The sequence below is a fragment of the Felis catus genome, chromosome E2 (assembly GCF_018350175.1).
Source record: "Felis catus isolate Fca126 chromosome E2, F.catus_Fca126_mat1.0, whole genome shotgun sequence".
In the NCBI taxonomy this organism is placed as follows: Eukaryota; Metazoa; Chordata; class Mammalia; order Carnivora; family Felidae; genus Felis; species Felis catus.
This window is the reverse complement of record NC_058382.1, coordinates 11,205,704-11,231,067: the sequence shown is the minus strand read 5'-3', so window position 1 is coordinate 11,231,067 and position 25,364 is coordinate 11,205,704. Positions and strand designations below refer to the sequence as shown.

The following is a 25,364-nucleotide window of genomic DNA, read 5'->3' as shown; positions in this document are numbered from 1 at the left end:
AAGCGGAAACTCCCCCCAGTTCTGCTCGTAGAGAGAGCGTACTCCGAGCGACACCCCCGCGCTCCCGCGCCACATGGGCGCTCCCGGACGAGGCCCCGCCCCTCTGGTTCCACGTGGTCGTCCACGGAGCTCCTGAGGCTCCGGCGGCTGGGTCTCAGGGAGGCACGGGTCCCGGGATGGCGGGGACCCCGTCCGGCGGTGAGTTGCATCAGGGCGGGCCGACGGGGTGCAGAGAGTTGGCTGCCGGGAGGAGAACGGGGCGCCCAGGAGCGTTCGGACGGAAAAAGGGACATCCTCGAGACAGGACCTGTGGAGAGTGTATCGCCCGCGAGGAAGGGACTTCAGACCGAGGGAGCGTACGGGGTGGGGGAAACTACCGGTGGAGCGAAGGGCGCCCCCCGGGATTGGATCGGTGGAGACAGGGATGCCTCTGGGGAGCAGGCAGAGAAGAGACCGGGTGAAGGGTTGAGGCGCTCAAGAGGCTGGGGCCAGTGGGCCCCCTAGGCGCCCTGGAGAATTGGATTCACGGGAAGTGTCAGCAGACCCCCATTTCCCCTTCTGCAGGTGCTGCTCAGTTCTCTTGCCCCCCCAACTTTACCGCGACGTCCCCAACCTCAGAGCCCACCCGTTTCTCTTTGGAAGTGTTAACAGACCCAGATACGGAACTGTGGCTTATCCAGGCCCCTGTAGACTTCGCCCCAGACTGGTGAGTGGTCCCAGGCCACCTCCTGGGAATATGCTCCATCCTAGTGGCTGAACTTGGGGGAAGTTTAGAGGGGCTTTTCTTAGGCATCCAGAAACGCGGTTTTCAGCTCTTTTCCCCCCCGTTTCACGGAAAGAATCTGATGGAGCTCCTGCCTTCCCCTTTCTCCTTGCAGCCTCAACGGGCGGCTAGTGCCTCTCTCTGGCTCCCAGACTGTGAAGGGCAAGTTGGCAGGCAAGCGGCACCGCTACCGGGTCCTCAGAAGCAGCGGTCCCCAGGCCGGAGGAGCAATCCTGCTGGCTCCCTCCGTGGCGGCAGGGGGGGGACTCACCTGTGCCCCAGCCCCCCAGGGCAGCCTGAGGATCTTTGAGGGTTCCCAGGAATCCCCACCAGGGACCCTGCTGCAGCCTATTCCAACAAGCCCCCCGCCACAGATCCCCCCTGACCTGAGGCCCCGGTTCTGTGCCTTTGGAGGCGGCCTACCGGTAACAGGGCCTGGGTCAGCCTTGGCACTGAAGTCACCCGCCTCAAAAAAGAGGAAAAAGAGGAGGCAAATACCAGAGGCCCCAGCTCCCCGGGAGGCAGTGAATGGGCTGGGGGCCCTGGCGGGGGACACAGCTTTGGGGTCCCCGGATGTGGCGAAGAAGAAGAAGAAAAAGCAGGAGCCGCCAGAACTCGAGGTGATGGAGCTGGTGACAGCCGAACCTGCGGCCGAGATGCTGGAGCCTCTGGAAGCGCTGTTCCCATCATCCACCACCAGGAAGAGGAAGAGGCTGAAGGGGACAGAAGAGAGGGAGCCTGGGGAAAGGATGCTGATTGAGTCTCAGCCGCAGTTGGAGGAGGAGCCACAGGAGGAAGCCGTCCCACTGCCATCTTCGAAGAAGAAGAAGAAGAAAAAAGAAAAGGGGCACAAAGTCATGATGGAGTCGGGGACTGATGAGGCTCTAGAGCTGGAGAGGAGGCCTCTGGAACTCCCAGGGGAGATGATAGAGCCCGAACCACCACAAGAGGTTGAGCTTCAGGCTGAGGCAGCTCTAACACCCGCCAAAAAGAGGAGGAAGAAAGAAAAACGGCAAGACGAGACAGTGGAGCCAGGGGCAGAGGCGGTGGAGCCTCCAGTGGAGCCCGAGTTGCCAGGTGACCCTGAGGGTCGGGCGGCTCTAGCATCCACCAAGAAGAAGAAGAAAGAACGGGGGCTCAGAGCAACTGAGCCGAGGACTGAGGTAACGGACCCACAGGGTGAGCCGATGGAGCCTGAGCTTCCGGAAGAGCGTGAACCTGAGGCAGGGGCAGATCCAGCATCTGCTAAGAAGAAGAAGAAGAAACGGGGCCGGCAAAGCGGGGTGCCAGGGGCAGCACCCCGGGAGGAGATGCCAGAGCCGCCGCGGAGTCCAGAGCCTGGGGAGGTGGCTTCCACAGGCCGGGAGAAGAAGTCGAAGAGGCTGCAGCCGGATCCTGTGTAGCCTCCTCCAGGGAAACTGACGACTGTGGTCAAGGAAAGCCACATGTGGTCAAGGGGCGCCTGGGTGGCTCAGCCGGTTGAGACTCTTGATTTCAGCTCAGGTCACGATCTCGCGTTTCATGACATCGAGCGCCCCATCAGGCTGTGCGCCGACAGTGTGGAGCCTGCTTGGGGTTCTCGGTCTCCTCTCCCTCAAAATAAATACACTTTAAAACAAAAAAAAGAGAAAGAGAAAGGAAAAGAAAGGGGAAGAAACGAAAAGAAAAGCCGGAGGTGACCGCCTGGGCCAGCAGAGAGTGAGAACAGAGAACCTCTTCCCGATGACAGCGCCGCCGCACCAGAAGCAGCCCGAGCCTGGAAAATGCTTTATTGTTACAACGAGGGCCTCTCTGGCGGCTGGGGTCATCGGGGCACTTTCAAGAAGGGCTCGTGTAGGACGTCAAACAGCCTCCGGGCCTGCGTGAGAGCAAGAAAGAAACAAGGAACTGGTCATTAAATGAGCCATCTGCTTGCTACATCCAGAGTGGGCTTTGGTTCTTTCGGTTTCGGCTCGGAGGGGACTCTGGGGGCTGGGAGAGAAACATCCTGATCTTGATTCTGTCCCAGGCTGCCTATGTGAGTTAGGGCTGGTCCCCACCCTCTCTGGGCCTCGGTTTTCCCCAACTGTCGGAGAAGCACTGTGGGCCTTCCACAGCCTTAGAACTTTGGGATCTGAGGTGCCATCTATGTAGTGCTCCCTCCTGTCCCCGACCCCTCAAGCCCATTCCCACAGTTCTTACCTTTTGGGGCCCCAGGCCCGGGCACAAAGCCAGATCTTCTCGGGACGCAGCTATGAGCTGTTCCAGAGACTGAGGAAGGTGGAAGGTGAGGGTCAGAGATGGGGAGCACAAAACTACCCTGCCCCAGCTCATTGGGGGTCTAAGATCTCCCTGGAAGGAGGTGAGGTCCTGTGGGAGGGCAGGGGAGGTCGGGGGGAGGGGACATTCCTTGAAAAAGCAAGGGGGCAGAAATGCCATCAGGACAAGGGAACCATTCCTTACCCCAAAAGTAGTTAGGAGGGTCTGGCTGTCGGTTTTATTGACAGACTTCACGGTGGTCAGGCATTCAGTCACCTGGAAGGGAGGGGAGGAGGCAGAGGTGCGGCAGGAGAAGAAATGAGAGCGATCTGAGCGCTGGGTCACCACTGTGTCCCCAGACTGCCCCGCACGCAGGAGGTGTTCAATAAATGCCCCCCCCTTTTGGCTGATTAAAAGTTCATCTCAGGGGCGCCTGGGTGGCGCAGTCGGTTAAGCGTCCGACTTCAGCCAGGTCACAATCTCGCGGTCCGTGAGTTCGAGCCCCGCGTCAGGCTCTGGGCTGATGGCTCGGAGCCTGGAGCCTGCTTCCGATTCTGTGTCTCCCTCTCTCTCTGCCCCTCCCCCGTTCATGCTCTGTCTCTCTCTGTCCCAAAAATAAATAAACGTTGAAAAAGAAAAATTTTTTAAAGTTCATCTCAGAGTGGGTCCCCCACTAGCTGAGAGAATATTGGTCACATCATGAGAAGATAAATGCCATTTCTCTGGAGTTGGTTCTGCCCAGGGTAGACCATAGGCTCTGGAGTCAGATCTGTGTTCAAAACCCGGCCCCACTGCTGGCTCCCTATGAGGGCTGGGCAAAGGAATTGACCTCCAGACTTTCTTTTCAGGCAAATGGGGGTCCTAACAGTACCCGCCTCGGGAGTGGTGGTGGACATCCACCATTACTCAGGCGTTGGAGCTCAAGTTAAATGCTTCATTTGGTAAATACTCCCTGCGCACCCACTAAGTGCTGGGTGGTGCTGGGGACACAGGAGGGACTGAGCCAGCCAGCCTGGCCAGAATGCATGCAAGGTCAGGGGTGGACAGAGCTGCTGGGCGGGATAGGCAGGGCCTTGTAGGGTGTGGTGAGAAGGCTAGGCTTTCCCTGAGGGTACTGGGGAGCCATGGGAGGATTCTGAGCTGGGGAGGACAGAAACAAGTTTGTGCTTAGGAAGAGAAAGGTGATGAACTGAGGGGGAGACTGGGGAGGAGAGGTAGGATTCCAGCAGCAGGGACGGGCTGGGGGCAGGCAGGGAGGTGTAGTGGCCTCACCCGGGCGACGAAGTCCTGTTCCAGCTTCTCCATCAGGAGGTCGGCCGGCTTCTGCTCATAGGCCTTGTAGGTCTCCAGGTACCGCCCGGCCTCCTCAGGGCTGGGGTGAGAACATTCGGGTCAGCCAGTGTGGCGAGGGCAGTGGTCATGTTTTAGATTCATTTCATTGCCGTAGTAGTAGTCAGTGCCGATGCTAAAACTTCCAAACTCGAATACAGAGCAAACTGAACTTTCCTCCCCGAAAAGGTCCCTGGCGGTAACCCCGGCCAGGCACATCTTTACACGTCTTTGCTGGCAAAGGGAGAGAGCTTGGGAGCCTGAGGAGTCGTTGGGCTCAGGTTCGCCCTTCCCACCTGCGTGACCCCAGGGCCAGTGTTTTTCTCTCTCTGGGCCTCAGTGTCCTCATCTGCAGAGTGGCGTGGATAGCGGAATTGTGACAATGACACGCGTCATCGCTCCCAAGCGCTCAGAACCGTGCCTGGCACTTAGAGCCCGTTTAAGAAATGTGAGCTATTCTGGGAGGGAAGTCAGCGCGGTGGAGCCGGGGCGGGAGAAAAACCAGAAACACTGTTACTATTTTCCCAGCGGCAGGAAGACAAAACTCAGGATGCAATTCAGTTCCCACTGAAGACTTTTAATATAGCGCACTTTCAAGAGCAAGGCTGCGGGGTGAGCCGACTGCTGAGGCTTTTATAGCAACTAACCTGATTTAATAGTCGCCATTAATTTTCACGTCAGGCACTGAGGTTTTTTCCTTTTTTTTTTTTTTTTTTGACATGTAATGAACAGTTTCAAAGGTAGGTGGGACGACCGAATCTTAAAAAGGGTTGGCATGTGTGCGGAATAAAGTAACCCAGGTTTATTAGCACTGGGAGAAAGCTGGCCTTTTTTGATCTTTGAACTTGAGACTAGGGAGTTGAGTCCAAGTAAAGGAAGGACTTGTGCCGAGGCATTTTCTGTTAGCCTTCAAATCCCAGCTAATAAGCCATCTTTGCTGATCAAGTGTTGGTCCATATTCCTGAAAGAAACCTTCATTTTTCTAATTGTTTTTTTCCCGTTACGTGGGCTTTGTGGCTCTCCCCTCACTGCAGCAGGATTATCGTTCCGGTTCTTAATTTGTTCAGGGCACACAGTGAGCACATTGCGTCCTGTTCTAGAGTTTGCTTTCATTTTTGCCCTCTGCAGCTCTCAGCAGGATGTCTTCCCATGTCAGCAGAAAGAGCTTGACCTCTTTTATGGGATGGTTGCAAAACATCCCATAATTTGGATGTAAAGACATAGGAAACATTCCCCTTCCGGGGGCCGGCGCACTGTTCTACCTCACTGTGTTCAGAAGCTTCCAGAGAAGGATCCTCTAAGGCAATTATTATTTTCAAACCATTATACACAAGAGAGGGAAAGAGACCAGCGGGGGGTTGAGTCACTTGCCCAAGAGCCTGGTGGGTAAAGTATGCAACTCTTGATCTCTTGGGGTCATGAGTTCAAGGTCATGACCTGGCCTATCTCCACGATGGACTATTACACAGCTGGGAAAGAATGTGCATCCGGACAACGGGATATTATTCAGCAATAAGAAGACTGAGCTACCACGGCGCCTGGGTGGCTCAGTCGGTTAAGTGTCTGACTTCCTCTCAGATCATGATCTCATGGTTTGTGGCTTCCAGCCCCGTGTCGGGCTCTGTGCCGACAGCTCGGAGCCTGGAGCCTGCTTCGGATTCTGTGTCTGCCTCTCTCTCTGTCCCTCCCCACTCATGCTCTGTCTGTCAAAAATAGACGAATATTAAAAAAAAAAAATTTTTTTTTAATTTTTTTTTCAACGTTTATTTATTTTTGGGACAGAGAGAGACAGAGCATGAACGGGGGAGGGGCAGAGAGAGAGGGAGACACAGAATCGGAAGCAGGCTCCAGGCTCTGAGCCATCAGCCCAGAGCCTGACGCGGGGCTCGAACTCACGGACCGCGAGATCGTGACCTGGCTGAAGTCGGACGCTTAACCGACTGCGCCACCCAGGCGCCCCCAAATTTTTTTTTTTTTAAAGAAGAGTAAGCTACCAAATTACAAGAAGGCACGGAGGGAGGTTAAAAGAATACTGCTAAGTGAGAAAAGCCGGTCTGAAAAGGCTTCTGTGAGGTAATAGGAAATATATATATATATATGGTCTCTTGCTCTGGTTCCCGGCACAGAGCCCCCGAGAACCTTGCAACTCCTCAGTGATAAGAGCACAGAGGAGCATCTTTTGTCCTACAGAGATGACTCTGGGTGGGCTCCTGGATGGGGGCTGGAAATGGAGCTAATACTCAACCGGGTCCACGTAAGGAAGACTCCATAAAATCCCAGTACTAGGGGACTCAGAGCTTCCAGAAGGGCAGCCACTGGGAAGTGATACACCCCAATTCCACGGGGACAGAAACTCCGGCACGCAGGACCCTCCCAGACCTCTCGCCCTACGTCTCTCATCGTCTTGCTGTTGATTCTCTTAACATCATACCCTTTATTAAACCGGAAAATGTGCTTCCCTGAGCTCTGAGCCTCTCGGGGAGTCACTGGGAGCGGGACGGTCAGAAGTACAAGCGGGGTTTATGACTGGCGTCTGAAGTGGGGGGGGCAGTGTTGGACTGAGCCCCTTCACCTGTGGGACCTGAGGCCATCCCCAGGTAGTGTCAGAAGTGAGTTAAACGGTAGGACGCCCAGCTGGTGCTGCAGAGACTTGCTTGGTGTGGGAAAAACTTTGGCGCATCTGGTGGTCTGACTTGGGCTCAGGTCCTGATCTCACGGTTTGTGAGTTCGAGCCCCACACAGCCCTGTACTGTGAGCACAGAGCCTGCTTTGGATCCTCTGTCCCCCTCTCTCTCTCTCTCTCTCTCTCTCTGCCCTCCCCCACTTGTTCTCCCTCTCTCTTCTCTCTCAAAAATGAATAAAGATTAAACACACACACACACACACACACACACACACACACACACACACACACACAGGATAAAGACCCACATTAGGGAAGAACTGGCATTTTTTTTCCTACACACAAGGAGAACCGTGGGTTTTTCTATTTCTACTACAGATTGTATGATTCCAACTATATGATATCCTGAAAAAGGCAAAACTAAGCAGACTGTGAAAAGATGAGTAGTTTGGGGGTGGAAGGGATGAATAAGTGGAACACAGGGGAAATTTTAGGGCAGTGCAACTATTCTGTGTGACACAGAATTTATGGACACATTATCATACCTTTGTCAAGACTCAGAATATAAAACAGAGAGCAACAGGTCATGATCTCACGCTCCGTGAGTTCGAGTCCCATGTCAGGCTCTGTGCTGACAGCTCAGAGCCTGGAGCCTGCTTCAGATTCTGTGTTTCCCTCTCTGTCCCTCCCCTGCTCATGCTCTGTCTCTGTCTCAAAAATAAATTAATAAAAACATTCAAAAAAATTTTTTAAAAATAAAAATAAAACAGCAAACCCTAACATAGACTATGGGCTTTCGTCAATAGTAATAGTAACATATCAACACTGGTTCATCGGTTGTAACGAATGTACCACACTAATTAATACAACACATAGGGACACCTGGCTGGCTCAGTCGTACAGCACTCGACCTTTGATCTTGGGGTCCTGAGTTCAAACACCACGCTGGGCATGGAGCCTACTTTTAAAAAAAGAAATTTAGGCCACCTGGGGGGCTCAGTTGGTTAAATGTCCGACTCCTGATTTCTGCGCAGCTCATAATCTCACGGTTCGTGAGTTCGAGCCCTGCACTGACAGCTCAGAGCCTGAAGCCTGCTTCAGATTCTGTGTCTCCTCTTTCTGCCCCTTCCCTGCTTGCACTCTGTCTCTCAAAAATAAGTAAATGTTAAAAAAACTTTTTTTAGGGGTGCCTGCGTGGCTCAGTCGGTTAAGCATCCGACTTCGGCTCAGGTCATGACCTCATGATTCAGGGGTTCAAGCCCCGCATCAGGCTCTGTGCTGACAGCTCAGAGCCTGGAGCCTGCTTCCGATTCTGTGTCTCCCTCTCTCTCTGCCCCTTGCCCACTCAAACTGCCTCTTGGTCTCAAAAATAAGTAAACGTTAAAAAAATTTTTTTGTTAAAGACTGCTGTATTTCTTTAAAAAAATTAAAATTAAAAAAAGAAATAAAAAAATACAAGAGATAATAGGAGAAACCACATGCAGGGAGAGAAGAGGTATTTGGTAATTCTTTGTGATTCCTGATATTCCTTCTTATAAACTTAAAAACTGCCCTAGGGACGCCCGGGTGGCTCAGTCAGTTAAGCATCTGACTTCAGCTCAGCTCATGATCTCATCGTCCAGTCCGTGGGTGCAGGCCCCGCGTCAAGCTCTGTCCTGACAGCTCAGAGCCTGGAGCCTGCTTTAGGTTCTGTGTCTCCCTCTCTTTCTCTCTGCCCCTCCGCATTCATGCTCTGTCTCTCTCAAAAATAAATAAACATTAAGAAAAAAAATTTGGGGGGCAGTTGGGTGGCTAAGTCGGTTAGGCATCCGAATTCGGCTCAGGTCATGACCTCACAGTTTGTGGGTTTGAGCCCCGCGTTGGGCTCTGTGCTGACAGCTCAGAGCCTGGAGCCTGCTTCAGGTTCTGTGTCTCCCTTTCTCTCTCTGCCCCTCCCCCACTCTCACCTTGTCTCACTCTGTCTCTCAAAAATAAATAAATGTAATAAAAAAATTAAAAAAAAATTTTTTTAATGCTCTAAAAAATTAGTATTTTTAAAAATATGAACACCCTGCGTTGGGCTCTGTGCTGACAACGGAGAGCCTGCTTGGGATTCTCTCTCTCCCTCTAGCTCTCTGCCCATCCCCCGCTCACATTCTTGAGCACTCTCTCTAAATAAATAAATAAACTTAAAAAAAAAAAATGTTTTTTTAAAGGGGCGCCCGGAGTGGCTCAGCTGGTTAAGCATCTGACTCTAGGCTCCGGTCGGATCAGGTCATGATCTCACAGTTTGTGAGTTCAAGTCCTGCATTGTGCCTACTTGGGCTTCTCTCTCTCTCTCTCTCTCTCTCTCTCTCTCTCTCTGTCTCCCTCTCTGCTTCTTCCCTGCTTGTTGTCTCTCTCTCTCAAAATAATAAACTTAAAAAAAAAAAAAGAGAGAGAGAGAGAGACAGAGATCTCCAGGTAAGGACACAACCACATAAGGCACAGAACAGCATCTACATATAACCATATGTCTACACTGCCACATGTATATACACCGTGTGTATGTACCATATATATGTACGACTAGACGTACGCACACACATAACATTTTCGTGTCGCTTCTCATCTGTGAACTACGTGAACGTGCCATCTATTTAACACAAGAAAGTTTAACCAGTGTATATATTCAGAACAAAAAGAAGCAGAAGACAGCAGCCCGCTCTCATCCACATCTATGCCTCATACGGTCCCCAGAGGTCAGCATTGTCCAGGGCCTGGAGCCTCTGGAGCCTCTGGAGCCCTTTTCAGTTTATCCACATACGAGTCTGTTCATAAACAGCTCATTTTCTTCCTCCCTTATGTATATAAATAAAAATACGAGGCCGTTCGCTTCTGCAACTCTGGTTCTCACCCACTGATGCTACAGTGATGGCCCATGTCACTTCGGACACGCGTGAGCACGCACGAGCAGGGACTGTCCTAGTGCAGGAGTTTCTGTGTCGAAGAGTGGTGTCTATTTTCTGTTTCAATAGCCCGTCAAATCTCCTGCCAAGCAAATATGCGGGTGCCCGTTTCATACTACCCATCCGAGAGACCTGCACCAAATTTAGGGCACCTCGCTTTGTTTTTGTTTTTGTTTTTGTTTTTTAATTTTTTTTTTTCAACGTTTATTTATTTTTTTTTGGGACAGAGACAGAGCATGAACGGGGGAGGGGCAGAGAGAGAGGGAGACACAGAATCGGAAACAGGCTCCAGGCTCTGAGCCATCAGCCCAGAGCCCGACGCGGGGCTCGAACTCACGGACCGCGAGATCGTGACCTGGCTGAAGTCGGATGCTTAACCGACTGCGCCACCCAGGCGCCCCAATTTTTGTTTTTTTTTAATGTTTATTTATATTTGAGAGAGAGAGACAGACAATGTGCAAGCGGGGGAGGGACAGAGAGAGACAGAGACAGACTCTGAAGCAGGCTCCAGGCTCCGAGCTGTTAGCACAGAGCCCGATGTGGGGTTTGAACTCTCGAACCACGAGATCGTGACCTGAGCCAAAGTCAGACGCTTAACCAACTGAGCCACCCAGACGCCCCAGCACCTCGTTTTTTAAAATGTGCTTTTTTCTTGATAAACCATATGGTTGATGTTTTTTTCATGTGTTTTGGCAACCTTCATTAAACTCTTATTTGGGTTCTTATTGACTTGTGGGAAGTTCTTTACATATATAAATATATAATAAACATGTTCAAATATATGCATATGAATATAAACATTTAAATGTATTTGCACTGTATAAATGTAACTTATATATACATACATAAATTAGAGACGTTAAGTATTTTCTATTTATATGTATGTATATATATATGTATATATATATATGTATATATATATACGTGTGTGTGTGTGTGTGTATATATATATATGCAATATATACACAGCAAATACTTTTTGGTAATTTGTCACTTGTCTTTCAACTTTATTTACAGTATGTCTTACCACCCAGAAGTTTTAAAATTTTAATTTTCTCAAATCAGCCAACCTTTTTCTTTATGGCTTTGGGGTTCTGGGTCTTGCTTTGGAAGACTTTTCCTACTCCCAATATTTCCTACAAATATTCTCCTGGGGTGCCTGGATGGTTCAGTCAGTTAAATGTCAGACTTAGTTCAGGTCATGATCTCAAAGTTCATGGGTTTGAGCCCCGTGTTGGGCTCTGTGCTGACAGCTCAGAGCTTGGAGCCTGCTTTGGATTCTGTGTCTCTTTCTCTCTCTACCCCTCCCCCGCTGGTGTGTGCTCTCTCTCTCTCTCTCAAAAATAAATAATCGTTAAAAAAAATTTTTTTTTAATAAATCAAAAATAAAAATACAAAATATTCTCCTGGGGCACCTGGGTGGCTCAGTCGGTTAAGTGTCTGACTTCAGCTCAGGTCATGACCTCGTGGCTCGTGGATTCAAGGGCTACAACAGGTTCTCCACTTTCAGCAAGGAGCCCCCTTCAGATCCTCTGTCCCTCTCTCTGTCTGCCCCTCCCCCATTCACACACTCTCTCTCTCTCTCTCTCTCTCTCTCTCTCTCTCTCAAAAATAAAATAAACATTAAAAACTAGATATATATTCCCCTATAAGATTTCTTCTAGGGCACCTGAGTGGCTCGGCTGATTAGGCATCCGACTCTTGATTCAAGCTCAAATCGTGATCTCCCAGTTTGTGAGCTGAGCCCTGGTGTGTCAGCTCCAGCATAGAGCCCAGCTTGGGATTCCCTCTCTTTCCCTCTCTCTCTGGCCCTCCTCCTCTCTCTCTTTCTTTTTTTTTTTTTTTATTTTTTTTTCTATTTTTTTTTTCTTTTTTTTTTTCAATGTTTATTTATTTTTGGGACAGAGAGAGACAGAGCATGAACGGGGGAGGGGCAGAGAGAGAGGGAGACACAGAATCGGAAACAGGCTCCAGGCTCTGAGCCGTCAGCCCAGAGCCCGACGCGGGGCTTGAACTCACGCACCGCGAGATCGTGACCTGGCTGAAGTCGGACGCTTAACTGACTGCGCCACCCAGGCGCCCCTCTCTTTCTCAAAATAAATAAATAAACGTAAAAAAAAACCATAATGAGCCTAATTACTTAAAAAAAAAAAAGATTTCTTCTAACACCTTTTCTTTTTAACGTCAATAATTTCTCAGGATTTAATTTTTTTTTTCTTATGGGGTGAGGAAGGTATGTCTTTTTTTCCAACTGGAAATTAGCCAATCTAAATAGTCTTTAGAGGGGCGCCTGGGTGGCTCAGTCAGTTAAGCATCTGACTTCAGCTCAGGTCATGACCTTATGGCTCATGGGTTCGAGCCCCGCGTTGGTCTCTGTGCTGACAGCTTGGAGCCTGGAACCTGCTTCAGATTCTGTGTCTCCCTCTCTCTCTGCCCCTTCCCTGCTCGTACTCTAGCTCTCACTCTCTCAAAATTAAATAAACATTAAAAGAAAAATTTAAATAGTCTTTAGAAACCTAGATGTGGAATTAATTATTCAGACAGACTTTAGGTCTGATTCGTAAGTAAGCAGTATGGCCCTGGCAACTTGATCTATATCACCTGCTTTTGTGACCATGGCCCTAGAAGACCAATATTAAGATCCTATTCTAAAGATGCAGAAATTGAGGCCGAGAGAGAGGCAGTGCCGGGACCAGGCTCACACGGGGAGCTCATGGCAGAAGGAAAGGGCTGGGGGGCAGAAGGGTGGACGGACTCCTGGGATAGAGCCTGACCTGGGCGGGGAGCCTCGGTCTCACCTCCAGGCAAGGACCAGGGTGCAGTCGGCCAGGATGCACATCTTAGCCAGCTCCTTGAGGGCCTGCTGTGGATCTTTCTGGGTGGAAAAGAAAATCAGAATGGGAAATCTGGTAGTAAACAAGGAATTAGAGTCTTGAAAACCACAGTAGGTTATGCCATCGTAGGATGCCAAGAGCCTTCCACTTAACTGGCACTCCCTAAGCTCTGACTGGGTGCCCGCCTGTGCTGGGCAATGCTGGTAACACACAGTAACCAAGAGAGCCCGGGCTCTGCCCGCTGGGGCTCACAGTCTGATGAGGGAGATCAAACTGTCCCCATACAGTGATGACCCAGAGTGGCCAGGATTGGGATGGGAGAGCAGGAGCGGATACCTGACCTGCCCAGGGGATCAGGGAGAGCTTCCTGGAAGTGGGGACATCTGAACTGAGACCTGAAGGAGGAGGAGGAGGAGGAGTGAAGGACGCAAAGGAGAACGAAAAGGAAATTTTAAACATAGGGAAGACAGGAGGGGGGGAAAAGGACTTGAGGAATTGCAATTCACACGGAATGTGATGGAGAACGTAAAAGAAAGGGCGACCACATGGAAGCTGGGAAATGAACCCAGAGAGCAGGGCAGGGGTCCGGTCACATGGCCTCACGGGCCATAGCAAGGCACTGGGGAGCCATGGAGGGGTCTGGACATCAGATCTGTGCTTTAGGAGCCCCCCCGGTGCTGTGAGGATGGAAGCGGTTGGGGCTGGAGGCCCTGAGACGAGAGAAGAGGCTAGGGCAGAGACCCAGGCGGGCCAGGCTGTGAAGACAGGATGACATAGCTTCAAAACACACTCAGGTGTCAGAGGGCTGGGACCAGCGGAAGTGGTGTGGGGAAGGAGGAGACAGAATTTTACCCTCGCGCCCCCTTGCCAACACAGGGTGTTAATGTCCGATGTAAAAATGGTTCAACTTGCACCTTCTCTTGGGATTCAACAATCCACTTGGCTGCTGCGAGGCCCGACAGATGAGGACCACGAGGCCGGGGGGGAAGTGACCCCTGCTTACCACGTCCACCTGGACGAGCAGGACCCGCAGGGCGAAGCTCTTCCCCAGGCTCTGCAGCCGCCCGTGGATGTAGTCCGGGTGGAGGTTGTGGTAGCGGAGGCTGGGGGGCAGGGGAGAGGGAGGGATTGGGAGGGCTCGCTCTCCCCGAGACCCTGGGAGCCCTTCTTCACTCTCACTGGGATGCAGAGGGCGCAGGCGACACCGGGACCTGAGGCTCAGAGACGTTAAGTGACTTGCCTCAGGTCACCCATCAAGGCAGGGGATGGCGGGGTTGGCGGAAAGGGCTGACTGGCTCTGGCTTCCCTGGAGGGATGGACCCCAGGTTCCTCACTGGGGAAGGGAAGAGACTTGGGCTTCGGGTAGAGGACAGGAGACAAGCGCCTAGAGGGTGTGGACTGGGGGACACGGGGCAGCTGGTCTTGGGAAGCAGGCCCATCCCAGGGACTGTCTGCTTTAGCCTCGGAAGGCACTGGCAGGGAGGGGCTGGGGTGGCTTCTCCACCCAGGGAACTAGGGGACATCTCTGTCCAGCAGCCACCAGCTCTCGTACCTTGCAGGGAGGACAGGAACTTAGAAGGTTCACTTCCCCCATCTAGCTCTGTGTGCAGAGGGGCGCCCAGGAATGGAGAAGGAACTTGCTTAACTGTGGTACAGGCTGGCGAAATCCTGGCTCTCATCAACTCACCCTGGATGTCTGGGACCTGAGGGACCCTACCCCCAACCTGCTCAGACCCAGGACTCCAGGCGCCCAGCCCTTCCTCCCTCAGAACCAGAGTCTGGGCCTGCCGCTCTCGTCCCTCTGGGCACCTCCAGGAGAAGACCTCTTCCTCCCCGCCAGGTCACTAGGCCCAGAGCTGACAGGGCCACACCCCAAGGCCTCCCACCCAATGGTCCCAAACATGGGAGCACAGCCTCGCAGGCCTTCAGGAAGGTGGGGCAGCCCCCTCAGAGCTCACCTGAGGAACAGGGCACAGGTGCTCTGGCCCAGCACATAGTCGGGAAGCACGTCACCAAACTCCCAGGGCACGTTACGCACAAACTTCAGCACGGGGTTGCCCCTCTAGGGAGGGAAGGGCCGAAGCCATTAACAGGGAGGGCCCTGGGACCACTGCCAGCCCCAGGGCTCCCCTCCCCCTACCTGGGTCAACACCTCCCCATCCCCCCTCCTGCCTGTGCCTGTTCCCCTCCCTCCAGAGTCCACCTCCTCAGTGGGGAATGCCCTTGGGTGCTCTGGCTTTGACCCAGACCTCTCCCCCAGACCTGGGCCTTAACTAAAGGGTCCCTGAGTCTGTCTCTCGGGCTCAGTCCTCTCCCCTAGCCCCACGTGTGTGTCCTGGGGTTGCTGGGCACTCCCCCCAGGATGTCCGCCTCACTGCATCCCAAGTGCCTTCAGCACCAGCTCCCGCACCTGCCCCTCCTCCCCTCATCTCAGGGACAGGCCCATCATCCAGAGACCCAAGCCTAGTCATGGACACGTCCCTCTCCTCCAGGGGGGACATCTACCTTCCAGGATTTTTTTTTTTAGTTTATTTACTTATTTTGAGAGACAGAGAGAGAGAGAGAGAGAGAGAGAGAGAGAGAGAGAGAGAGAGAACTCCAAGCAGGCTCTGCACTGTCAGCGCAGAGCCTGACACAAGGCTCAATCTCACGGACTCTGAGATCGTGACCTGAGCTGAAATCAAGAGTCGAATGCTTAGCTGAATGGGCCACCCGGGAACCCCGAAGATGACATCCCCATCAAAGTCTCCCCCTGCACTGCCATAGCCCATACCCAGGCCCCTACCCTGCCTCCTCCTGGTCGCCTGCCCCAGTAGGGCCCCCTCCTGGCCTCCGAACAGAAGCCAGTGCTTCCTAAAGCACAAACCTGCCCCTTGGCCTGCTCTTAACCCCACCGTGGCCCCCAGTGATCTGAGAGGAAGCCCCACGTGGCCTGTGACCCCCCATCCCCAACAGTCAGGAATCTGCTGGACAGGCTCCGGGCTCTCACTCCACTCTGAACATACCCTGTAGCCCAAAATCGAGATTCTCTGAGCAAGTCAGCCTCTAACCCATCCGAGCAGTATTTATTGAGCGCCTACTGTGTGTCTAAGTGCTGTGATACAGCAGGAACCAAGACAGACAAAGATCCCTGCCTTGTGGGGGACGCAGCCGTTACACAAAACCATCTCGGGGATGAACGAGTCATTATTAAATGAGGTGGAATGTGCTTTTAATAAAGAGGGTAGGACCTGCTCCACGGTGGGGTGTGGGTTGGGCAGAGTCGGTTAAGTGTCCAACTCTTGGTTTTGGCTCGGGTCGTGATCTCACAGTGTTGTGAGTTCGAGCCCCACGTCGGGATCCGGGCTGGCAGCATGGAGCCTGCTTGGGATTTGCTCTCTCCCCCTCCCCCACTCACGCTGTTTCTGTCTCTCTCAAAATAAAAACATAAACTTAAAAAAAAAAAAAAAAAAAAGGAGGCGGGAGGTGAGGAGCGGTGATGAGGTCAGGAGGGTAGAACCTCCATGAATGGGATCAGTCCTCACAAAAGGGACCCGAGAGAGCTCCTTCAACCAGGTGAGGACACAGGAAGTAGACAGCAGTCTATGAACCAGGAGGCGGGTCCTTCCTGGACACTGAATTGGCCAGCGCCTTGACCTTGGACTTCCCACCCCCCGGAAGTGTGAGAAATAAAAGCCTGCTGTTTAAACGACCAGGTCTACGGTATTTTTGTTTTAACAAAAGGATAGACACGGCGCAACCTCAACCCACACCCGGTAGTTGGATGGATGAATGAAAGAATTCACGTCGCCCAGAGCGCAATGCCAAGAGCTCTGACTTCCTTCCACTGCCCACCTGAGTGCCACCCCGGTACCCGTGGTTCCCACCAGAAAGCTCAAAGCCCCACTACTCCTTCCCCTCCTCACCTGCCGGGGGCTCACAATGATGCTACTGGATTTCGTCCCCGGTTTGGGGGCCTGGTTGGGGGTCTCTCCTGCCAGGGGTTCTGGCCCCGTGGGGTGTGGAGCCCCAGCCCCTCCTGGAGGTCCCGAGATGGCATACTCGGCGTAGGTCTGAGGGGCGGCCTGGGCTGAGGTCTCCATGGTGGGAAGGCTCCGCGTGGACTTGAATAAGGGCTTGAACTGTGGGGGAGGGGGAGGAGTGTCAAAATCTGAATCTAGCCACTCCTCCCTGCTCCTCAGCCGCTATACTGGTCCCAGCCACCAACTTCTCTCCCTTGGACCAGTGCACCTCCTCACCAGCTCCCCGCCTACATCCTCACTCCCCGCGGTCTGTTCTGTTCACGGTCATTTCACGTCCCTCTGCTCAGAGACCCTGGTGGCTCCCCTCTCAGAGTAAAAGCCAAAGCTGTCGCCACAGCCCGCAAGGCTCTAGAAGATCTGTCCCTGCTCCCCCTGTCTCACCTCCCACCTCCTTCCCTTTCCTTTCTCCATTCCAGCCCCACTGGCCTTCTTGCTGCCCTCAAATCTGTCAGGCTCCCTCTGATCCTGGGCCTTTGCATCGGCTGTTGCCCCTCTGCCCCAGAGGTTGCCACACAGCTCACTCCTTCACCTCCTTCACATCACTGCCAAGATGTCACCTCCTCAGAGAGGCAGCCCCTTGACCTAAGGGAGCGCCTCTCCCCCATCACTCCCTGTACCCTTGGCCCACTTTTTCTTTCTAGCGCACACGGATCGGCCAGTACTCAGCACCAGCCAAATGTTTTCCCGCGGGAACGTGACGTCGGCGTGGTCAGATCCTTCAATTTACCAAGAGAGGTCAAAAGTGCCGACTTTTCCTTTTAGTTGCAAGGCCTTCCAATTCTCCAATGTCAGCAATAAATTCATCCTTTGCAAACCAGGGGGCTGACCACATAAAACACAACCTGCTGCTTGCGTCTGCAGCCTCTGCCAGAGCCCTGTCTTGGAACCACCATGACATCTTACAGATAGGGAAGCAGACTCGCGGAGAGCAAAGGACTGCTTTCCCAAGGTGACCCAGGCCACAACATTTCCTAAACCACACCATGGGCCTTGGAGGCCCCTTCCTCTCAATCCACCCCCACCCCCCACCCCAGCCTGCCAGCGTTCTCCCCATCTCCTCCTCTGTCCTACCCCCGCAGGAGGGGCCTCATCCTCATCCAGTGGTATGAAGAACTTCTTCCTCGTGGGTGGCCCGGAGGGCTGCCGCACTCCCTCTTCGTCCATCCCAAGGTTCTTCTGGGGCCTGAAAATGAAGACACGGCGGCGGGGGCGAGTGAGACAGCAACGCCTGCATGCCCATCCTTCCAGCAGGAACCCCCACTCACAGCCATCCCGCCCCTAGAAATCCCAGGGCTCCAGAGCATCAAGTTCCAAACCCCGAGCGCCCCAGATTCTATAAAGCCCCGCCCACACGGAGCCTCACCTTCCGTTCGCCCCGCCCCTTACCGGTCCAGACTTTTCATTCGCCCCGCCCCTCGCTCCGCGCGTTCTAGTCACCCCGCCCTCACTGTGCCCCGCCTTCCGTTTGCCCGCCCCAGCCTCCGTCCCCCTCCGTCCCGCCCGCAGGGCTGGCGCCTGGATACCCTCCCCTCGCTCCATCTCGTCCATCTCTCAGGCATTGCAACGAATGGTTGGCCTCTGCGGCTGCCAATCGCCACCGGAGGTCCCTCCCCGCCCCTCTCGACCCAGCCCCGCTGTCTGAGCGCCGCGACGACTCACCTCCTCGTCCCCGAGCCGGGAGTAAAAGACCGGAGAGGGACAGAGGCGTCCCACCGCCGGCGCGGCCAGCGCGTCCCCGGGCTCGCCGCACTTCCGGCCTCTCTAGCCCTCGATCCCGCCCTCACCGTTCCCCAGAGGGGTAGAACTTCGACAGGGGCCGTCCCTGCGCAGCTCTCTATGATCCTGGAGGACTGCGGAGATTTGGATTGGAGAGAGAGCCGTCCGTCTACCCCCCTGAACGTCCCTGGTTGCCGAGAATTTCAATTTTGATGCCCTTATTAAGCACCAACTTGTGCTCGGGCTCCGGGCAGGAATCAGTGGGGGAAAACGGCGGGAGATCAAATTAGGTCCCTCCCCTCAGTACAGGCTTGGATGGAATCCCGGCTCTGCCATTGACTTGGCCTCAGTTTCCACATTCATTCATTATTTCATTCCACTCATACTCCCCCAGCGCTTCCTCTGTTCCCGGGCCTGTGAGGGGCAGTGTTACTGACTCAGAGGTGGCCAACGACAACCATAGCCCCCTCCTGCCCTCCTGGAGCTCACAGTTCACTGGGAGAGGCAGACTCGTCCCCCAAAAGGGACGACCTGGAGCGGTCAAGGCTGGGTTGGGAGATCCCAGACGCCCGGGAGAGGGTTGGGGAGGGGCCGCCCACCCAGCCCGAGGGTAGGGAAGGGCTTCCTGGAGGAAGGGACATCTGAGCTGAGACCTGGTTGATGAGTTAGTATTAGTCATTTCCTGAAAGAACAGTATCACACTGTTCTAACTTGCGGCTCTCTGATTACTAAGGAGAGAGAACATCTTTTTTGTGAGTTTATTGGTCTTATGTAGTTTGTCCTATGTGGATTGCTTGCTCATATCCTTTGCCCATTTTTTTTTTAAAGGGATTGTATGCCTTTTTTATTAGTATTAATTTGTAGGAGTACTTTATGGATTCCGATTCTGATTCTTAGTCGATTTAATATATATCCCAAATATTTCCTCCTAGTGTGCACTTTGTATTTTTAACGATTTGTTTATGTCACAGAGAAGTTCTTAGTGTGTATTCACGCCTATTTATCAGTCTGTTCCATCCTGACTTTGGATTTCGGTGGGTTGTTTAGGAAGCCTGCTATAGGCTAAGGTCAGAAATATATCCTACAATTGCTTAGAATACTTTTCTGAGTCTTGATTTTGTCTCTGTTTTTCATCTGTATCAGACTTACTTTTGAAAATACACTATGGTAGGAACTTATGATGAATGTAGCCAATTGTCCCCAAACCATTTATTTTAAAAAGCAATCCTTTCCCCCGGGTGCCTGGGTGGCTCAGTGGGTTAAGCATCAGACTTCGGCACTCAGAGCCTGGAGCCTGCTTTGGATTCTGTGTCTCCCTCTCTCTCTCTCTCTCTCTCTCTGCCCCTCTACCACTCCCACTCTGTCTCTCTCTCTGTCTCTCAAAAATAAACATTAAAAAAATTTTTTTTAATCAATCCTTTCCCCAGTTTTGATATTTCACCTTTATCGTGAACCGAATTCCCATATATACATGGGTCTATTTCTGACATTTCTAGTAAGTTGTATTAAAAATCTGTATATCTGTTCCTTGCCCCCATGCTGCACTGTTGGATGATTTTATTCTGATGTTTTGTTATCCCATCAGGCAAGTCGCCCCTCTGTTCCGTTTCAAATCTATCTTTAACATTTTTATACCTTTTCTAGTGATTTTAGCAGCTGATTTCTACTTCCATGAAAAATCCTATTGAGACTGAGATTGGAATTTCAATGAATTGATGGGTTAATTAAAAGAGGTTTGACATCTTTTTCATATATCTGAATATATTCATTGTCTCCATCTTTCCAACGATTCCAGCTTCTGTGAGGAGACTACGATAAAAGTTTTTTTGTAAATAATTTTCTTTTTTTGCACAATGGATTCGTAAATACATTTTGGTATTAGTATCCTAGGACAGCTGTAGCAAAGCTCCAAAAACTGGATGGCTTAAGTAACAGAAATGTATTGTCTCACAGTTCTGGAGGCTAGAGGTCCAAAGTCAAGGTCTGGGGAGGGTTCTGCTCCTTCCGAATGCACAGAGGAAGAATCTGTTCCAGGGCTCTCTCCTAGCTGCTGGGAGCCTCAGGAGTATCTTGGCTTGTAGATGACCATCTTTCTTTTCCCTGGGTCATGGTCTTTTCTCTGTGTGTGTCTGTCTCTGTGTCTCAACTCCTCTGTTTTATAAAGACACCAGTCGTATTGGATTAGGGCCCACATTAATGACCTCATTTTTAACTTGATATCTCCGTAAAGACCTTATTTCCAAATATGGTCACATTCTGAAGTATCAGGGGTTAGGATTTTAACATCTCTTTTTTGGAGGACAGGATTCAGCCCCTAACAATTCTGTTACTTTTGATAACCTGCTTCTTCTTTTTTTTTTTTTTAATGTTTATTTATTTTTGAGAGAGACAGAGCATGAACAGGGGAAGGGCAGAGAGAGAGGGAGACACAGAATCTGAAGCAGGCTCCAGGCCCCGAGCTGTCAGCACAGAGCCCGACGCAGGGCTTGAACTCCGGAACTGCGAGATCATGACCTGAGCCGAAGTTGGATGCTTAACCGACTGAGCCACCCGGGCTCCCCCATAACCTTCTTCCTTCTGAATTCATTTTACTACTTGCCAGAGTCCGTTCACTTCTAATGCTTTCAGGGACAATCGTGGATAGTAAGGTTCTGAGTCTTGCTCATCTGAAAATACCTTCATTTCATCCTCCAAATTGAAATCCCTAATTCTGGGTTCCTTATTATTTCCCTTGAAAAGTTAGGAGAGGGGCGCCTGGGTGGCTCAGTCGGTTAAGCGTCCGACTTCGGCTCAGGTCATGATCTCACGGTCCGTGAGTTCGAGCCCCGCGTCGGGCTCTGGGCTGACGGCTCAGAGCCTGGAGCCTGCTTCCGATTCTGTGTCTCCCTCTCTCTCTGACCCTCCCCTGTTCGTGCTCTGTCTCTCTCTGTCTCAAAAAAAAAAAAAAAAAAAAGAGTTAGGAGATACTGGTTCTCTATCTCCCCGGCTCCTGGGTCTCTGATGAGAAGCGTACTTATCTCTGTGATTCTCCCTCCGACATAAGCAGCCTCATCACTGGGTGTAACTCTCCCCGGAAGGTCATTTACTAGCAGTGTGGCCTTGGGCCAACAACTCAGCCTCTCTGTGTGTGTCAGTTTGCTCATTTCTAAAATGGGGATGAATGAAGGACCCTGGCTGACTCCGTCAGTGGAGGGCGGCGACTCTTGATCTCGGGGTTGTGAGTTCGAGCCGATGTTGGGTATACAAATGACTTAAGCGTCAATAAATAAAAGAAACTTAAAAAAAATAAATATGGGGCTCCTGGGAGGCTCAATCGGTAGAGCGTCTGACTCTTGATTTCGGCTCAAGTCGTGATCCCAGGGTCTTGGGATCCAGCCCCTCGTCAGGCTCCACACTGAGCATGGACCCTGCTTAGGATGCTCTCTCTGTCTCTGTCTCTGTCTCTCTTTCTCTCTGTCCCCCCCCCCCAAACCCCTCTCTCCTGCTGGTGCTCTCCCTCTCTCTCAAATATAAATAAGTAAATAAATAAATAAATAAATAAGATGGGGATAACAATAATAGCTTTATTAGCAGGGTGAGACAACCTATGTGCAAAGTGCCCCAAACTGTACTGGACACACAGTAGGTGCCACATTTGAGTCTATCATATAAATAAAATACCACTAACCAAGTCCTGGGCAAGGGGGGGCTGGAGCTGTTGTGGCCGTGTTATGTCACAGTGCACCCACCGCCCCCCAGCCCCCAGCAACCAGAACCTTGTTGCTCCCAAACCTTGTACTGTGTGAACGAACAGAAAACCGAGGCCAAACACTACGGCAAGCGACTGCACTACTCAGAGCCTCAGTTTCCCCGTCTGTAACTGCCGAGGATTCAATAAGACCACAGAGAACGGTATTTTTTTTTTAATTTTTTTTTAATGTTTATTTATTTTTGAGACAGAGAGAGACAGAGCATGCACGGGGGAGGGTCAGAGAGAGAGGGACACACAGAATCCGAAGCAGGCTCCAGGCTCCGAGCTGTCGGCACAGAGCCCGACGCGGAGCTCAAACTCACGGACCGTGAGATCGTGACCTGAGCCGAAGTCGGACGCTTAACCGACTGAGCCACCCAGGCGCCCCTCAGAGAACTGTATTGACGTGGATGGCTCACGCATTCCTTGAGTGAGTACATATTGAGCACCTACTATGTGCCGGGCGCTGGGGCCACAGCTCTGAACAAAGCAGTCCATGGCCCTCTCTGTGCAGCTAATGGTCTCATGGAGGACACACACCATGAGAACGAAATACACATGGGGGCGTCCGGGTGGCTCAGTTGGTTAAGGGCCCCACTCTTGATTTTGGCTCAGGTCATGATCTCATGGTTTGTGAGTTCAAGCCCCGTATCGGGCTGTGTGCTGACAGTGCGGAGCCTGCTTGGGATTCTCTCTCTCCCTCTCTCTGCCCCTCCCCTGCTCGCTATCATTCTCTCTCAAAATAAATAAGTAAACTTAAAAAATAAATAAATAAAAGCACACAGGGCACCTGGCTGGCTCAGTCGGTTAGGCTCAGGTCATGATCTCACAGTTTGTTCGTGGGTTCGAGCCCTGCATGGGGTTCTGTGCTGACAGCTCAGAGCCTGGAGCCTGCTTTGGATTCTGTCTCCCTCTCTCTCTGCCCCTCCCCTGCTTGCATTCTGTCTCTGTCTCTCTCAAAAATAAATAAACATTTTTTAAAGAAAGTTCCAGACAGCCATACCTGCTATGAAGAAGATAAAACACAGTGTTGTGAGGCAGGTGATGCGGGAGGGGGTCACAGCGTCACACGAGGAGGAGGTTTGTGAATAATAAAAATAGTGCCATCGACTGGAATACCATCAAAATAAATTGAGCACTTACTATGAGCTAAGACCTCACGATAATCCTCACCTTAGGAATCACTAGGTCATTTGACATATGAAGGAACTGAGAGGCCCCAGCGACATAGAGAAGGACCATGCAAATGTGCCCCTGAATCCAAGGGCTAGAGAGTGCTTCTAGGAGGCCAACCCGGTGGGACTTAGTTTCCCCCCTCCAGGGAATGGAATTGCCAAACCAACTTGCAACTCGTGCCTTTTGCGCCAGGGGGCGATGGTTCCCCACAAGAGGATTTTGGGGTGTAGGGGCGCTGGGAGCTATTTCGCCAGAAGCCACCCGGGGCAAAACCTCTCGAAGGCGGCAGGCGGCCCCTTCGCTTCTTCTGAACCCGTTTCTTTATCGCAAAAGTGTGGCAAAGGCCCCACCGCCTGCGGTCAATGTAACGCTGAGCCTGTCTGCATTAGTTAACGTGGGGGAAAAGTTGCCCTTGGTTCTACATCATTTTCAAGTTTGATTTCTTTCTGCTCGATGCCCCTATGGAACTTTTGGATCTTGGATTCGAATCTTCTGGGCCCTCAGAGTTGTGAATTCGAATCTTGCAGCTGTCCCTGCTCTGATCCCGCGTCCTCCTTGAACGTTCCGAGTTCATATTCCAGCCTCAATTCAAGTTCCTCCTGGTGACTTCAGGCCCCTGCTCCACTCCCAAAACTTGCCCTCATCCCAACTTCCAGTTTCGTCTGCGCCTCGGAGGCACTGGGGTGGGGATGGAGACCACGGGGACCCCGGCCCCTAATTCCGCGGGAGGAACTCTGGGCGGGGGGCAGAGAGCCGCCAGCCGAAGGCTCTGGAAGCGGGGGCGCGGCCGAGGGGCGCAGTGACCAGGCCGGCGTCCCCACCCGCCTCTAAACTTAGCCACGGTGACGCGCGGCGGCCCGGCGAGTCGATCGCGACGGGGCTGGGGACGCAGGGGGGCCAGAGCGGAGGGGGGCGGCTCGGCTCTGCGAGCCTCTATTTATAGCGCCCGGAGCCCGAAATAGCGCGGAGCCGAGCGGCCTGCATGACGCGGGAGCCGCCGGGGACTGACTCACCCGGCCCGGAGCGGCGGCCCCCGGATGGGGGGCAGTGGAGGGGCCCGGCCCGGACCCCGCGCCGTCCCTGGCACCTCTTCTGCCGGGACGTCCCAAGTTTTCACCGGGCGCTGTGGATTGACATGCAGCAAAAGGCAGGATCTGCAGCATGAGAGACTGAGGTTAGATCAGAGGTGGGACTTACCCCCAAAGGGCCCAGAATCCAGAAACTTTTTGCTTGTTTGTTTGCTTGTTTGCTTGTTTGTTTGTTTGTATTAAGAACGCTCTATGCCCGGGTGGCACCTGGGTGGCTTAGTCTGTGGAGCGTCAGACTTTAGCTTGGCTTGGGTCATGATCTCATGGTTTGTGAGTTCAAGCCCCGCGTCAGGCTCTGTGCTGACAGCTCCGGAGCCTGAAGCCTGCTTCAGATTCTGTCTCCCTCCCTCTCTATCTCTCTCTGTCCCTCCCCTGCTCACGCACTGTCTCTCTCTCTCTCTCTCTCTCTCTCTCTCTCTCTCTCTCTCTCAAAAATAAATAAACGTTAAAAAAATTTTTAAGAATGCTCTGTGCCCAACGTGGGGCTTGGACTCACCACCCTGAGATCAAGAGTCCCATGCTCTTACCGACTGAGCCAGCCAGGCGCCCCTCTAGGAACTCACTTTAATACGAAAAGAGAGATTGGGAAGAAAGGGAGAGGAAACAGATATGCACACCTCCTATGCATCCTGGGGGCAGAGAGATAAACACGCTAAGCTGGCCAGTCCGTCGCCCTGTTGCCCCAGTTTTAAGAACTGGGTGCTAAGGGCAATCCCTCACAAATGAAAACTCTGTGACCCCCTCGACTAGGAGCGACCCCCCACCGCCCTCCCCCCAGGGCAGGGCCAGGCATGTCTCAGTCAACACCGCGTCCTTAACACTGCCCAGCACCAGGCAAGCCTCTGGAGAAATTAACTGCATGAATGCAAAGTGTTGGTAATAAAATCAAATGACGTTTCCCAAATTCTAACAGCAAAT

At 52.3% G+C, this 25,364-nt stretch overlaps 2 protein-coding genes across 3 annotated transcripts; one reads left to right on the top strand and one right to left on the bottom strand.

Annotated features, from left to right (window-relative positions):
- The first annotated feature begins 36 nt into the window (after positions 1–36).
- POLR1G (RNA polymerase I subunit G) lies at positions 37–2,680 on the top strand. The gene is made up of 3 exons (XM_003997680.5): positions 37–198; positions 565–706; positions 879–2,680. The coding sequence occupies exons 1-3, from the start codon at positions 177–179 to the stop codon at positions 2,164–2,166; spliced, it is 1,452 nt and encodes a 483-aa protein (XP_003997729.2). The 5' UTR covers positions 37–176; the 3' UTR covers positions 2,167–2,680.
- Positions 2,517–20,570, bottom strand: ERCC1 (ERCC excision repair 1, endonuclease non-catalytic subunit). 2 transcript variants are annotated; one of them, XM_045045846.1, is made up of 10 exons: positions 20,404–20,570; positions 17,808–17,919; positions 16,620–16,835; positions 14,673–14,776; positions 13,718–13,925; positions 12,679–12,755; positions 4,274–4,373; positions 3,206–3,277; positions 2,945–3,013; positions 2,517–2,621 (listed from the first exon to the last, which is right to left on the bottom strand). In XM_045045846.1, exons 2-10 carry the CDS (start codon positions 17,898–17,900, stop codon positions 2,568–2,570), a joined length of 993 nt encoding a protein of 330 aa, XP_044901781.1. In that variant the 5' UTR covers positions 17,901–17,919; positions 20,404–20,570; the 3' UTR covers positions 2,517–2,567. The 2 variants fall into 2 exon arrangements, with proteins under 2 accessions (XP_044901781.1, XP_006941172.1); XM_006941110.3 differs by lacking the exon at positions 20,404–20,570 and adding an exon at positions 18,396–18,551 and having other exon boundaries at positions 13,718–13,817.
- Positions 20,571–25,364: the final 4,794 nt, after the last annotated feature.

Coding starts and splice junctions, on each gene's coding strand:
- ERCC1 (XM_045045846.1), bottom strand. CDS start 17,900: ATGGACGAAGAGGGAGTGCGGCAGCCCTCCGGGCCACCCACGAGGAAG. Junction 13,926..14,672: donor ACCTGTGCCCTGTTCCTCAG/GTGAGCTCTGAG, acceptor TCTGAGCCTCAG/GTCCCGGTGTCGCCTGCGCC. Junction 3,014..3,205: donor CCCTCCTAACTACTTTTGGG/GTAAGGAATGGT, acceptor CACCTTCCTCAG/TCTCTGGAACAGCTCATAGC.
- POLR1G (XM_003997680.5), top strand. CDS start 177: ATGGCGGGGACCCCGTCCGGCG. Junction 199..564: donor GGCGGGGACCCCGTCCGGCG/GTGAGTTGCATC, acceptor CCCCTTCTGCAG/GTGCTGCTCAGTTCTCTTGC. Junction 707..878: donor GTAGACTTCGCCCCAGACTG/GTGAGTGGTCCC, acceptor TTCTCCTTGCAG/CCTCAACGGGCGGCTAGTGC.